We start from the raw sequence: 15,344 nt of genomic DNA, 5'->3' as shown, positions 1-15,344 counted from the left end.
CCACATTGGGTGCAGTGAATACAACACGCAAGATTGGAGGTGGTACAGGTGAAATGCTGCTTCACCTGGAAAGACTGTTCATGCCCTTGGGCGGTAAGCAGGTTAAGTGGGAAGGTGTTGCACCTTCCACAGTGACATGAGAAGGTACTGTGTGAATGACAGGCGGTGTTGATTGTCATGGAATGGACAATCCACGTGAAATGCAGACAGGGGAATGAGGGGAGATGTGTTTGGTAGCGACACTGCTGGAGTTGTCTGAAATGGTGAAGGTTGATCCTTTGAATGCGGAGGCTGGTGGGATGAAAAGTGAGGATGAGGGGAACCCAATCACGCTGCTCTGAGAAATGGGAAGTGGCAAGAGTTGAAGCACATGTCATAAGTCGAACACAGTTGAGAGGCCCTGTCAACCACAGTGAACAGGAAACTAGGGTCATACAAGGAGCAAGCCATATCAGCTGCATTTTTGTGGAAGGTGGCATCATCCAAACAGATGTGACATGGGCAAAGGAAATGGGAGAATGGGATAGAGTCCTTACTGAACGTAGCTGTAGTGAAGGTATCTATGAGCATCAGTGGTTTTGTAGTGGATGGCAGTGGACAGTTTATTCCCCAAAATGGAGGCAGAAAGATCAAGAAAAGGAAGGGAATTGTCAGAATCAGACAATGTGAAAATTTTAGAGGGGTGGAAATTGGAGGCAAAATGAACAAATTTTTCAAGGCCCAGATGGGAGCATGAAGCAGCAGTGAAGCCGTGGTTGATGTTCTGAGAAAAGAGTTTTGGGAAGGGCCAGTGTAGGATTGGAACAAGGATACATAGCTCTTAAAGAGACTGGCACAACTGGGACCATGTGGGAGCCCATAGCCCTTCCTTGGACTTATCAGGAGTGAGATGAATTAAAAGAGAAATTGTTCAGTGTGAGAGCAAGTTCAGCCAGGTGGAGGAGAGTGGTGGTGGATGGGGAGTATTCAGGCCTCTGGTGGAGGAAGAAACTGAGAGCTCTCAGACCATCCTGGTGGGGAATGGAGGTAGAGAAGGACTTCTTTTGTTTCCCTTGTTTTGCATGTGGCATTTTTTCCTCCCCTTGTTAAAATTCTGTGGTACATGTGTGGAAATAATGACAGTAGAAGGATACCGTGTTTTTTTAATGAAAATAGTTTACGGTGTTAGCTTGTCTTTGAGGCCCTTCATTAATCTCCACTCTGTTTTTCATCAACAGATGCTCAATATATTACCTGTAGAATTCAGAACTGTTCAGAAGCAGCAAGCAGCAAGCCTTTTCCAGGATATATAGATCACAATTCCTTGGTGGTCCAAGATGACTATGTGTTTGCTCAGGTAAATGGTTTGATTTTCACTTCATTTTTCCCGCAGCTAAAGACACACTAGAAACATTGACTCTAAACTCACAAAGAATACTTGTGTAACAGTGCAGAGCTCTGCTTAACAGCTGTTGCTTAACTGTTTCTGTTAAAGATGTGAGGGGAGGCAGGTGACATCTCACATGCTTGATATTATTTTGATTTTATTGTCACGTGTATTTGACAGAAGGATATGATAAAATACAGAGAAAAATCTTTCATTTGTCACCACGATATGGTGAAATTTTTAATCATCTATGAATAACATCAAAAAAAGTAAGATGTAGCGTGAAGACAGTCCTTCAGCCAGTCCTGGGCTATCTCAGCACCATACCTGCCATCCCTCTGCCATCACTGAACTACCATCTACCACTGAACCCAACCAACATTGAAATTCCCAATCCTCAGGTGCCATCCCATGCCTTCAGGCCAATTCTGTTCCACCACCGCCAAACCACCACCGGCACAAAATCAACCAACATCTGAGGTGCTTCTCTCATTGCCGGGTCCACCTCATCGATGTTGCCGTGATGCTGTTGCCCCATCACTTTGCCACTGCCAGTGCCAGATCCAACCAACATGAAGTTGATGATCCTCAGCCACCATATTTTGCTGCTGGGCCTACCTCGCCGACGTTACTTCCGCCGATGTAGCGGCTGACGATTCCAAGTCCCGTGCTTGCTCCCAGAAAGTGAGTAGCGTGAGGTCCACGTTAGAGCTGCCAGCGGCCCGCATCCTGGGCCCAGCTCGATGTTGGATTTTCCCCACTGCCGATGCCTTTCAAGCTCAGGACAAGGTAAGGAAGTAAAAAGACATGGGAGCAAAAAAAAAGAAAGAGAAAGAAAAGCAGTTGGAGCAGATGAGCTCCAGCACAGCAATCCTACCCGACTGCCATCTTGGATCACTTGTAACTCCATATTAAAGGCTTCAAAGAGGCCATTAAAATTATGAATACTTTTGATAGCATCAACATAGAAAGATGAATTGACAAGTGAGAAAAGGCTAAACCAGAGGCTGTCAACATAAGACAGCCACCAAAGAATCAAGTTAGGAATCCAGAAGATAGTTCTTCGCACAGAGAGTGGTGAGAATGCAGATCTCATTATTGCAAAATGAGTGAGTTGAATCAAGTAGATGAAATTAAAATGAAACTAGGCAAATGTCTGAGGGATAAAGGAATCAAGGGTTACATTGATAAAACTGGATGAAAAAGGATAGAAGGAGGCTGAAGTGAAGCAGAAACACTAACCAAATGGCCTCTTTCTGTCCTGTAATCTCTTTGTAAGATTTGACACGCCTTCAAACATTTTTACATTGTCTCTTGAGTTTGCTGAAGTTTTTGCAGCACGGTTAGGAAGTCATGCCTCTTTAAAATCTCATGCAACACTCAGAATAAATCACATATCCAATTAAGTATTCATTGGTTTTTATTTGGGGAACCTCCTTGAGGAGCTCCCAGCAGTACTGTTAAGACATTGCAGCGAATTTAAACTCCTGTGTCCCGGGTGCATGCATAACATTTGTCAAATCCACTCCACCGAATGTACTCACACAATGCACTTCCTTCCTCTGAGGAGACAACAAGACATTTCGATGTACTGCTTGTTGTTAACTGAAAGTGCCCCACTGAGGGTTTTCCCTTGGCACTTGTGCTATTCACTTGAAGAAATTGGCACATTGATATTGAATTAAACTGGAAGGGGAATTTCTCATAACTGAATCTCTCTATATCACATTAACCGAAAGACCCTGTGCTCCCAGTCTGTTAGATATAGTTTATACACATTCAGAATTACCTAATGTCCTCATTACTGACAGTAGTGTTGATGAAGCATGATTCTACTTTTGTTAGAAACACAGTGGATTACTCTATGTTTATGTGCCTGCTTCAGGTTCTAAAGAGCTGAATGGAGGACCATAGAAAGCCATAGATAGCAGTATGATCCTGCCTTCAGCTCATTTATCCAGAACCAAGATGAGGGTCAAAAGCAATACCCGTCGCCTGAGATTGGTTCACAAAGTATGGGAAGATAAATAGACCATTCAGCCATTGAGCCTGCTGCACCATTCAATGAGATTGTGTCTGATCTGATAAGTCTCAGCTCCACCTTCCAAGTTTTCTCCATGACCCTTGATCCCCTTAATATTTAAAAAAAAAGTCATATCTCAGTGTTCAATATATTTAACAGCCCAGCCTCAACAGCCCTCTGTGATAAAGAATTCCACAGATTCCCTAGCCTCAGAGGGAAGCAAGTCCTCCTCATCTCTCTCCTAACTGGGCAACCCCTTACTCAGAGACTTCGCCTTCTGGTTCTAGAGTCTCCTACAACCCTTCAGCGTCAACCCCGTTAAATCTGATCAGAACATATTTGTTCCAATAGGGTTAACTATGATTCTTCTAAACTACTCAACCTCTCCTTGTAAGACAGTCCCTCCAAATCTGGTATCAAACTAATGAACCTGCTCTGGGCTACTTCCAATGCCAATATAACAAACATTAGATAAGGGTCACAAAGCTGCTCTAGCTGTGGTCTGACTAGTGCCTTGTATAGTCGTGGGTAACAAAAGCCCATTCACTTCACCTGTCCATATCCCTCTGCAGACTCTGCATCATCCTCGCCACTTGCCTTCCCACCTACTTATGTGTCATCCATAAACTTGAAGACAGTACATTCACTTTTGTCATCTAAGTCATTAACATGTGTAGTAAATATTTATGGCCTCCGCACTGATCCCTGTGGCACACCACTGATTACAACTTGCCATCCCGAAAATGCCTCCCATTATCTCAACTTTATCTTCTATTAGTTAACCAATCCTACTTCTATGCTAATATTTTACCTACAATACTATGGGCTTTTGTATAATTAAGGAGCCTTTTCAGACATCTCTGGAAATCCAAACAGATTGCACTCACTGCTGCACCTTTTATCTATCCTGCTTACTCCATTGTTAAAATTATTCTAATAAATCAGGCATTATTTCCCCTTCATGTAGCCATGCTGACTCTGCTTGATCATATTAAGTATTTTTAGATGCTCTGCTGTCACATTCTCTATAACAGAATCTAGCAGTTTTCAAATCACTGCCATGTAGTAAGTGTTTTTGTCTCTTTGCAATTCTAAATAAAAATGTCACATTGGCAAGTTTTCAAAACCTTCCAGTACTTTTCCAGAATCTAAGGAGTCTTCAAAGAGGACTACACGTGCTGCCACAATTTAGGTGTTCCTTCTTTTAATACCCTTGGAAGCATTCCTTCAGGTTCAAATGAGAGACATTAATTGGCCTTGGTTACTAATTTACAGGATGGCTGATTCCAGTCAGTGTCGACACTCTCCCACAGTGTCAGCAGTGAAGGACAGACCCAGCCATCTATTCAGGATTTGAAACCCCTTCTCTCCTGTTGGCTACAGCTGCGGCCATAACCGATGGGTAAAGTCCCTGCTGGGTCACTGTTTCCCACACAACGCTGGCTTGTGATCCTCATTTGACACTAACATCAGAGTCTAAACCAAGGACCTGAAACCCTGCCCTGTGTTGTGATCCATGGTAATGGGTGCAGACTAGACCCCATGTTTAACCAGGGTCCCATTAGCCAATCTAAAACATCCTGTGGTGGCAGTTCACTGAGCAGATATGCTCTCCTGATGTCCCAGTGAATGTGTAGCCATTAACAAATATCATCAAAGCAGAAACGCATGGAAATTCAGCTGTGCTTTGTTGTGGGGCCCAGAGTCAGCAGTTCACATCCCACCGCAGGATACTCTGAAGTCAGCCTAAACCTTGAACCTTAAAGCAATAGCAGCTTGGACTTTGATCAGGGACCCTTTTACTTGATGGTGTGTTCACCAAAATTAGCCTTTCTTGCCTCTATTCTATGCCTATGAAGAAAGCAATATAACCAATGCCGCCTTATTAACAAGCCCCTGAACAATTGGTATTTACAGATCCTGGTTACAAAGCAGCAGTAATGTGTTCCAAAAGTAGGAGTTGTCGGAAAAGCTCAGCAGATCTGGCAGCATCTGTGAAGAGAAATCAGAGTTAAAGTTTTGGGCCCAGTGACCCTTCCTCTGGCGCATTATGTGTAAGGCATGAGTGAGTATGACAATGTCAGGCTGTTGCTTGACTAGACTGTGAGACAGCTCTCCCAGTTTTGGCACTAGCCCCCAGATAGTAATGAGGAGAACTTTGCAGGGTCAACAGAGCTGTTTCTGCCATTGTCTATTTTGATGCCAAGGTCAATACCAGGTGATCCGAGTTTCGTTTCTTTGCAGAGATTTCATAGCAATGGATATAATTGACTATTTTGCTAGGCTCTTTCAGAGACCAGTTGATACTTAACCACATTGATGTGAGTCTGGAGTCACATGTAGGTCAGACCAGGTAACGATAACAGATTTCCTTCCCTATAGGGCATTAAGTAGGCCAGACATCTTTTGTTTTCCCAGTTGTCGGCAATGGTTTCATGGTCACCATTAGATTTTTAATTCTAGGCGCGGGTAGTACACAAAACAGGATAAATGAGCTTGTGGATGTGGCTGCAAGAGGATCAACAGTGGGAACTAAATATCCAAGGATACACAGCCTATTGAAAAGACAGGCAGATGGATAAATGCGTGGGGTTGCCTTGTTGGTAAGAAATGAAACTAAATCAATAGCAAGAACTGATATAGAGTTAGAAGGTGTAGAATCTGTGTGGATTGAGTTGAGGAACTGTAAAAATATAAGGACCCTGATGGCGGATCTGTACAACCACCCCAGCAGTAGTCAGGATGTACAGAGGGAAATAAACCGAGAAATAGGAAGGATATATAGAAAGGCACTATTCTAATAATCATGGGAGACCTTAACATGCAGGTGGACCGGGAAAATCAAGTTGGTAGTGGATCCCAAGACAAATAATTTGTTGGATTTTTAGAGCAGCTTGTGGTAGAGCTCACGAGGGAACGGGCAATTCTGGAATTGGTGATGTGTCTTGATTAGAGAGCGTAAGATGAAGGAACCCCTGGGATCAGTGACCACAGCGTGATAGATTTTTTTCCTGTAGTTTGAGAGGGAGAAGTTTGAGTCAGATGTAATGGTATCACAATTGAATAAAGGTAATTACAAAGATGTGAGGGAGGAGCTAGCCAGAGCTGATTGGAAGGGAGCCTAGCAGGAATTTCTGGGATATTTCAGGAGACACAGCAGAAATTCATCCCAAAGAAGAAGAAACTTACTAAGGGGAGGATGAGACAACAATGGCTGACTAGGGAAGTCAGGTACAGCATAAAAGCAAAAGAGAAAGCATACAATGCGATGAAGGTTAGTGAGAAGCCAGAGTCTGGGAAACCTTTGATAACCAGCAGAGGATAACTAAGAAAGGAATAAAGGGGAAGAAGGTGAAATATGAGGGTAAGCTAGCTAGTGATATAAAAGAAAATTGCAGGAGATTTTTTAGATAGTGAAGAGTAAGAGAGAGATATAGCACCACGTGAAAATGAGGCTTGAGAAATAGCAATGGAGGAACCACATAAGTACTTTGAATCATGTTTCACGGTGGAAGACACCAATAGTACTCCAGAACTTCAAGGGAGTCTGGAGAGTGCAGAGGTGAGTGCAGTGGCCATCAGTAAGGATAAGGTGCTGGGGAAGCTGAAAGGGCAGCAAGATAGTTCCCACTGCTGCCTCACGGCACCAGGGAGTTTGCACATTCTCCCTGTGTCTGTGTGGGTTTCGTCTGGGTGCTCTACTTTCCTGCTACAGTCCAAAGATGTGCAGGTTAAGTGGATCGGCCATGCTAAAATGCCCATAGTGTCCAAGGGTGGCTTAGCCATGGGAAATGCAAGGTTATAGGAATGAGGGTGGGTGGATCTAGGTCTCTGCTCTTCAGAGGATTTAATGTTCCAAATGACCTGGTTCCACACTGTCGGGATTCAATGGTTCTGAAAGCAGATAAATCACTCAGACTAAATGGACTACAACCCATAGTTCCGAAGAAGAGAGCTGAAGGGATTATGGAGGCTTCGGTGGTCACCTTTAAGGAATCACTGGAGTCGGAGAGGGTCTCAGAGGGCTGGGAAATGGCTCATGTAACACTCCTGGTTAACAAGGAAGGAAGGGAGAAGATAGAACATTCTTCATTGAGAAGATTTTAGAGTCCATTATTAAGCATGAGATTGCAGATTACATGGAAGTGCATGATAAAATAGGGCTGAGTTAGCATGGCTTCTTCAAGGGGAGGTCGTGCCTGATAAATCTGTTAGAATTCTTTGAGTAGGTAATGAGCAGTTAGACAAAGGAGAGCCAGTGGATGTGATCTGTTTGCATTTCCAGAAGGCCTTTGACAAAGTGCCACACAGTGCTGCTAAATAAGAGAAGAGTCCATGGTGTTGGGGACAAGGTACTGCATGGAAGGAGGATTGGCTGACTGGCCGAAGGCAAAGATAAAGGGATCTTTTTTCAGGATGGCAGCCAGTGACTAGTAAAGTTCTGCAGGTGTCTGTGTTAGGACCATAACTATTCACAATCTGGATGAAGGAATGATGGCATTGTCACTAAGTTTGCAGATGACACAAAGATATGAGGAAGGGCCAGTAGTGTTGAGGGGGCAGGAAAGCTGCAGAAGGACTTGGACAGGTTGGCAAGTGGGCAAAGAAGTGGCAGGGAGAATACTGTGGAGAGGTATGAGATTATACACATTGGTAGGAAGAATAGAGGCTGTTTCTAAATTGGGAAAAGCTTTGGAAATCCAAAGCACAACGTGACTTGGTTGAACTTAATCAAATATGATTAGCTTGTTTCATGTTAGTGAAGACTATATGCTATAAAGGGTACATTTTAAGGCTGCAATGTAACATTGCATGTGCATGCACACACTAAAGCCCTTGCCTAATTCCAAGAAAATTAAAAGATGACCTTTTCAGATATTGTCGTCTGCAGGCTCATTGAAAATTAAAACGAATAAAGTCTTACTGAATACAAACCTCAGTTCAATCATTGTCAATCAGATCTGGAACAAGAGAAAAAAAATCTGGTTCTACTGCATTCTGGAGATCTAAATTGTTTCAAGAAAAATCAATCATAGCAATTTATCTTTTATCTCACCCAGTTCTTATTTGGCATCGATTCCAATCTTTCCATCAAATGGAGAACTGCCTCGCGCACTTTATTTTAGTCCAGTTTATGACATCACTTTTTGATCCTTGTTCTCGGTCTTTTTCACAAGCAAACACAAAACAATGATGGCAAATAGCATGAGGAAAAGATATGATTCTTGTCAAAATAGTCCTTAAAGATGCCAGTTGTACATGAATCATTCATGGCAGTGATGGCATGCTTTTGGAGTGTTAGCAATGAAGTCTAATCAGACGAAATACATTTCTGCTGTATTTTGCTTGGAAGATGCCGTATGATATTAAGTCAGAGCTTAAATCTTAAAGGAGAGATTGCAATGATTCAGACTCCAGTAGAGAATGGAGAATTATCCTAAAAGGTTAAAAGCAGCATCAAATGCATCATGTCCAGTCAGGCCTACACACAGATCTTAAAGAGTCTGACTCTTGGTTTTAAAAAAAAACAGATGCTGGGAGGACTCAAGGCAATTATCCCAAAACAGAAAAGACAGATCACTATGGAGTTTTGATCAAGACAGAAGGAGAATGCTGTATCCTGTCCATTTTTTAATGTGGCCATTTCTGGCCAGGCCAGTGTTCCCTTATTGCCCAGAGGACAGTTCAAAGTCAACCACATTGACGTGAGTTTGGGATCACATGTAGGATAGTTTAGCAGTTTGCTTGCCCAAAGGATATCAGTGAATCAGATGGGATTCCACCCTGTGCACACCCACTGCCGCCCCCACACCACCCCCCCACCCCCGCCACCACCACTGTTTCACAGTTAACATTAGATTCTTAATTTCAGGTTTTTCGCTGCACTGAAATTCAACTTTTGCCAGAGCAGGATTTGACCCTGGGGTTATGGAACATTCCCTGGGTCTTTGGGTTAATAGCTTAATGATAATATCACTAGGCCATCACCTCTATCTCATAGAGAAAATAAACACATGATAAACTCTGCCCTTCACAGAGCCAGCTTGAGCATGGTCATGGGCATACCCTCCAATTTCCAAGGATACATTGATAGACATTTGGAGAGCTGAGCATCTGTCGATTTTTCATGCATTACCAGCTATTGAAACTTAGCTGCCACTCAAAATGATTTGAATACAAACTAGGGCCTAATATTTAAAACCTTATTTAGGTAACATGAAGTTTGTTTTCTTGACAGTGATTATTTGTGTCTATCTGCTGAGCTGCTACAAATTTCCAGCATCTCCTTCTCTTCAGTTGTTAGGCCACCTCTGATTCTCTGAGTCACCCTGCTGTCCTCTATTCTTCCCTCCTGCTTGGAGGGAAAGAACAGAGCTATCAGCGGCACTAATGGAATGTGTTAACCCAATGGATGGAGAGTGTTAATTAAGATGTACAAAGAGGTAATGGAGAGACAAATTATGCAAAAGCTGAGAATGAGTGGCGATAGATCAATGAGAATGAGAAGTGCACAGACAGAAATGGATAGATGAGCCTTCAAGTTGGTGTGAGGTGCTGCAGCAGCTTTGCTGAGGACATGCATCAGGTTATGGGTGAATAGGCCACTGCCGTTATCTTTTCTGACAGGGCCAGTTCATTAAGCTGCTTCCTGCACTGATGCCAGGAGGATGACACTTTGTTCCTATTTCTGGCCTCAGCAAACTCCAGTTTTAATAATAATCTTCTTCTTCCTGTTACTAAGGAACTACATCTCACAGTGTCTTCATCGGCCCCAGCAACACATCCAAGGAAGTATCAGTGAACTGTATGTGTGGCCTTTGTATGTCTTGACTACTTTCCAAGATTTCTTTCCCTCTTTATGCCGATTCTTACTGCTTCATGTTGCATGTTTGGAGTATCCTAATGATCAGTAGGACATTGCGTCAATTGCCACTATACTCACTGCTGCTAATTGGAAGCAAAACACAGAAATCAGATGTTAACAATGTGGCCATGTTAGGAAACCTTTGACAGATCCAGTACACATATATGTATTTAAACAGATTGGCCATGGTCTTATTGAATGGTGGAACAGGCTCGTGGAATGAAATGGCTTACTCCTGTTCTTATGTTTCAAACATCTCATGTTTGACCTTGTTCCCAGTCATTCTATACACTAAAATTCACCCCACTGTACATTTCTTCATATGAAATTGAACATATTTTTCTTAAAAATGTGTAAGTTAAAATTTCAAAGGAGTGGAAAGCCCAAGTCAAGCTTGTTTTGCTAATAGTTAAGCAATTTAAAAATCCAAACTGCCAACACTGGAGTCAAATTGAGAGAGCTGTATCTTTCCTCAAACTATTTTGAGCTTTTCAAAAGAATGGTTGAATTCTGAGAAGAAATATATCTTTCGCAGGAAAGATTGGCTAACAACAGTGAAAGGAAGAGGTACATAGAACATAGAACATAGAACAATACAGCGCAGAACAGGCCCTTCGGCCCTTGATGTTGCGCTGAACTGTGAACTAATCTAAGCCCCTCCCCCTACACTATCTTATCATTATCCATATGCTTATCCAAGGACTGTTTAAATGCCCCTCATGTGGCTGAGTTAACTACATTGATAGGCAGGGTGTTCCACGTCCTTACCACTCTCTGAGTAAAGAACCTGCCTCTGACATCTGTCTTAAATCTGTCACCCCTCAGTTTGTAGCTACCCCCTCTTGTACAAGCTGAAGTCATCATCCTCGGAAAAAGACTCTCACTGCCCACCCTATCTAATCCTCTGATCATCTTGTATGTCTCTATTAAATCCCCTCTTAGCCTCCTTCTCTCCAATGAGAACAGACCCAAGTCCCTCAGCCTTTCTTCATAGGGCCTGTTCTCCAGACCAGGCAACATCCTGGTAAATCTCCTCTGCACCTTTTCCAACGCTTCCACATCCTTCCTGTAATGGGGCGACCAGAATTGCACGCAATATTCCAAATGACGCCGCACTAGTGTTTTGTACAGTTGCAACATGACATCACGGCTCCGGAACTCAATCCCTCTACCAACACACCGTAAGCCTTCTTAACAGCACTAGTAGAGCTGTAGGAATCTGTGGCCTCTCAGCTAATTGGAGGGAATGTGGAGATAGTAGGACACGGATGAGAATAGAACAAGAGAAACAATATGGTATGGGGCTTGGGGGTGAGCATAGCATTAAGAAGCAATGGATCAGAGTGGGGGCAAGGTCTTGTGGGGTGTATGTGTGTACGAGTAATGGCAATAATAGCCATGATGGTAAACAGAGAAATAATGCATTTAGACAGTGATTGCAAGAGAAACCAGGACAAAGTTGAAGACTGGGGGAAAGAATTAGATGGGAACCTTGTCTGCCTGAATACCTCAAATGCAAATGATGGTGCACGTCCCTGATTCACTGTTGCTTCTCATATGAGAGAGAAAATACTAATAATCTAAATGACAGGAAGACAAACAAAAAGAGTCAAAGCAATAGTAACGGTCGAGAAAAAGACTATCAATCTAGAATATGCATCCCCATGGGAGTTTCACCAGTAGTGAATAAATCCAGTGTCATTGATCATTAGAAGAAAAGTTTCAGCGAGCAACTCTGCTTGAGGACGTATTGCTGACATGTCTGAAAATATTAATAGAATAGCATAATCTTTCCGGTCATTTCTTTTAGGAATTTTACAACGCCATGTTAAAACCTCGAAACTGAGTGAGATAGATGCCTTGTACCTCTCAGTGGGCTCATCATAAGGTCATAGAAATTACTGCATTGTATTAACTTTTTTTGAAATAGACTGAAGTTTCTGGTCAGAAGAAAGAGTGAATAAACCGCCAATGGGCTGATCACTTGCTCATTCTTGTCTCGTTAACATGATTGATTAAAAAAACAAGGAAAACTTTACTGTTATCTTTACCTCTCCATTAAAGTTCTTTGGTAGACTACAAGTCAGCAACAATTAAAGTATTTTCCACCTTAATTTCAGCACCTTCAAGCAGATAAAAGATCTTTTAAACTATCATACTGGCAATTTAGAAGGGACATGAGTTCAGAGAGCTCAAATCAAAGAGACCTATGTTGCAAAACTGTCTAACTGATAGATGAAAAGCTTTGAAACAGTAAAAACCGTCGATCCTAACGCTTCCATCCTGTTCAACAATGAAAGACAGGAACCAAAAGAATCCATTTGAGTAAAGGAGCAGCAAAAAAAATTGAGTGAATGTGGGCCTTTATAAAGAGCTAAGAGAGATTGAAGGGGCAAGAAACATTTGTTATAAAGGGTAAGACCAAGCTTTTCGGTGCAAAACAGAAGTTGCTGGAAAAGCTCAGCAGGTCTGGCAGCATCTGTGAAGAGAAATCAATGTTACTGTTTTGGGTCTAGTGGCCCTTCCTCAGGTTTCTTTTGGTGGTAACATTTTCCATGACCATTAAAATCACCAAGCATAGAGTGAGACATGAAGCGTCTGCATTTCAATTTCTCTATTCCAACTCAGTGCAGTGATTGAAATCGGCTGTCTAGTTTAAAATCTTCCCAAGACAATTTGTAGCAAAAGAACAAGCTCTGAATTCTGTCAAAATGGAAAAAGACAAGTGCAAAAAAATCCTTCACATCTGAACTTGATTTTTAAATAGGTTCCTTTTATGATTACTCAGATGTACTAATAAATCTATGCTGATTGCGGGAAAGAAATCATCCTCTCTTTGATTTGATTGGCAAGTGACTGAGAAAAGCAGTTTAATTATTTTAAATAAGGAGATCTGTTTCCTTGTTTGTTTAGCTGACAAGCATCTCAAATTAGACCCTGCCTGTCAATGTCAAAAGGAACAAGATAACACCAGACCCAATAAAGGGCACACTCAAGAAGTGGGAATATTACATCCAGTGATGCGCATGGTTAATCGGAGGAGCCAAAGAAGAGCTTTATAATCCACTTATCATTCTTGCTGCTTTGCAACATGCAGCTATTTCACCAGTTGATAGTAGCCATATGAATAGTCAGATATGAAATAAAAATGCAGAGAGATGACAGAGTGTGGATGAAGCAGAACAAATAGTTTGGCAGAAGGGTCCAGCGTTAGAGACTGTTGAAGCATTTCTAAATGTGCAGAGCCACCTTGCCCATTATGTACCTTGAATGCATGCTGTGAAAGATAGTAGACTGTATTGACTATGAAATTATAGTCAATACTATAAACTTGACCTTTTTCCTTTTTCAATCATAGAAATGTAGAAATAATGATCACCAGTGGCATAATAAAATGAATAAGTTTGTTGTTTATTGGAAATGCTTCCAATTTTGTGAAGCTAGTCATGATTCTGGAGTGACTGAGATTGAAATATGAGCAGAATTTATTAGAGCTTCTATCAGTCAGAGTTTTGAAATCAAAGTACAGGTAAGCAGCACTTTGTGGTGTTTAATATTTCTTCACTGCTGTTGTTTCAGCCACGTGTTTAAGTGTACTTCGCAGTCAGTCATCAGCCATGGCAGTGAATTCAGGAGATGCTCATTAACAGGAAAGCCTCACCTTGGTGACTTCCATTGTCTGTGCTTTAGAAGAAAAATAAATCACCAAGTTGCTTTGGTGATTGTGCTAAAGTGGTTATTGCCTTTTTTCACCCTGAAGTCAAATGAGAACATTTATTAATTTGTATTGTACATATGCTTTCCATAAAATATTTTCTGCCCATAACCAATTTCTGCTACTTTGCTCCAGAACAAAAACAACATGCAATATTTGTCTTTGTGCTTTTGTACCCAGGTGACGTCTGGTGGACGGGTGGCTTACTACGTGTCATATCGAAGACAGAGCTTCACGCAAATGAAACTCCCCAAATATTCATTGCCTAAGGTAAAGAAAAGTGAAATTTTAACATTCTCTGGAACAGAGTGAGCATTTTCCTGCATTACACAAAATCTCATTACAATGACTTTATGATGAAGGTGTTGTATCTTTCTTTAATTATTTCAGAATTACGAACAATGTGGAAATATCACAAAACAAAATGTATTTGAAGGGTATGGCCAGGGGAATTGGCTGTTAGAGATAGGATGCCTTTAACACACCTTTCTCATTTGTGACCTCAATGCCTATTAACAAAGCTCGTTATTGATCAGCTTCTACTGACATTTAATAGGGACTCTAAAGCAGAGGCCTCCAGATTGAGCCAAGTTGTACTTTGGTGTGGACATGCCTGGCCTTATCAGGTACACCATTCCCGGAGCCTTACTCAGCATCAGCACTCTTGCTTTTGTGTCAGGGGTCATGGCTTCAAGGCCCACTGCAGGAGCTCGAACATTTAGTCAGGTCTGATGTTCTGTGTGATATGGTGGAAGCAGTCACAGTTGCCATCTCTGAGGTGGTGTCAAGCTGAGGCCCTATCTTCCCTCTCTCCTCGATGTAAACAATCCCTTGACAGAGCAGGAGAAATAGCCCTCAGTCTCTCAACCAACATCAATGAAAGTGAATCGTCTGGTCATTATCACATGGCTGTTTGTGAGAGCTTGCTGAACATAAGCTGCATAATATTCCTATATTACAACAGTGTCTACATTTCAAAACTATATCATAGGATGCTTGGAGAATGTGACACTTGACAGATAAATTCCACCCCCCAAGAGCACTGTGGGCCTATAGCCCATGGACTGCAGCGGTTCAAGGAGGCAGCTCACCACCACCTTCTGAAGAGCAGTGAAAGACGATATTGGAACATCCAACGTCACCCGAGTGAATAAAAATAAATAAATGCAAGTGTTCTTACCCACTGGAACGAAGCCTACATAGCAGTGTAACACCTGTAACCTGACAATCAATAGGGAAAACCCATTTCTATTTTAATTATTTGCAGGATGTGAGTGTCACTGCCTAAGCCAGCTTTTATTGTCCATCCCTGATTACCTCTAAGATCAGGCATTAAGAGTCACCCGCACTCTGGAGTCATATGTAAGCCAGCCTA

The 15,344-nt window shown here is 42.0% G+C and overlaps 1 protein-coding gene across 2 annotated transcripts in view; it reads left to right on the top strand.

Moving 5' to 3' along the window:
- Positions 1-15,344, top strand: part of LOC125462076 (VPS10 domain-containing receptor SorCS1-like) — a 1,248,383-nt gene that overhangs the window by 920,605 nt on the left and 312,434 nt on the right. For both annotated transcript variants that reach the window (XM_059652946.1, XM_048551586.2), the window contains exons 7-8: positions 1,218-1,336; positions 14,150-14,239. In XM_059652946.1, coding sequence (XP_059508929.1) covers positions 1,218-1,336; positions 14,150-14,239 — 209 coding nt within the window. The remainder of the gene's footprint in view (positions 1-1,217; positions 1,337-14,149; positions 14,240-15,344) is intronic.

Source organism: Stegostoma tigrinum, chromosome 20, assembly GCF_030684315.1.
Source record: "Stegostoma tigrinum isolate sSteTig4 chromosome 20, sSteTig4.hap1, whole genome shotgun sequence".
NCBI classification, from domain to species: domain Eukaryota; kingdom Metazoa; phylum Chordata; class Chondrichthyes; order Orectolobiformes; family Stegostomatidae; genus Stegostoma; species Stegostoma tigrinum.
The sequence above is the reverse complement of the archived record's forward strand: the minus strand, read 5'-3'. Positions and strand labels throughout refer to the sequence as shown.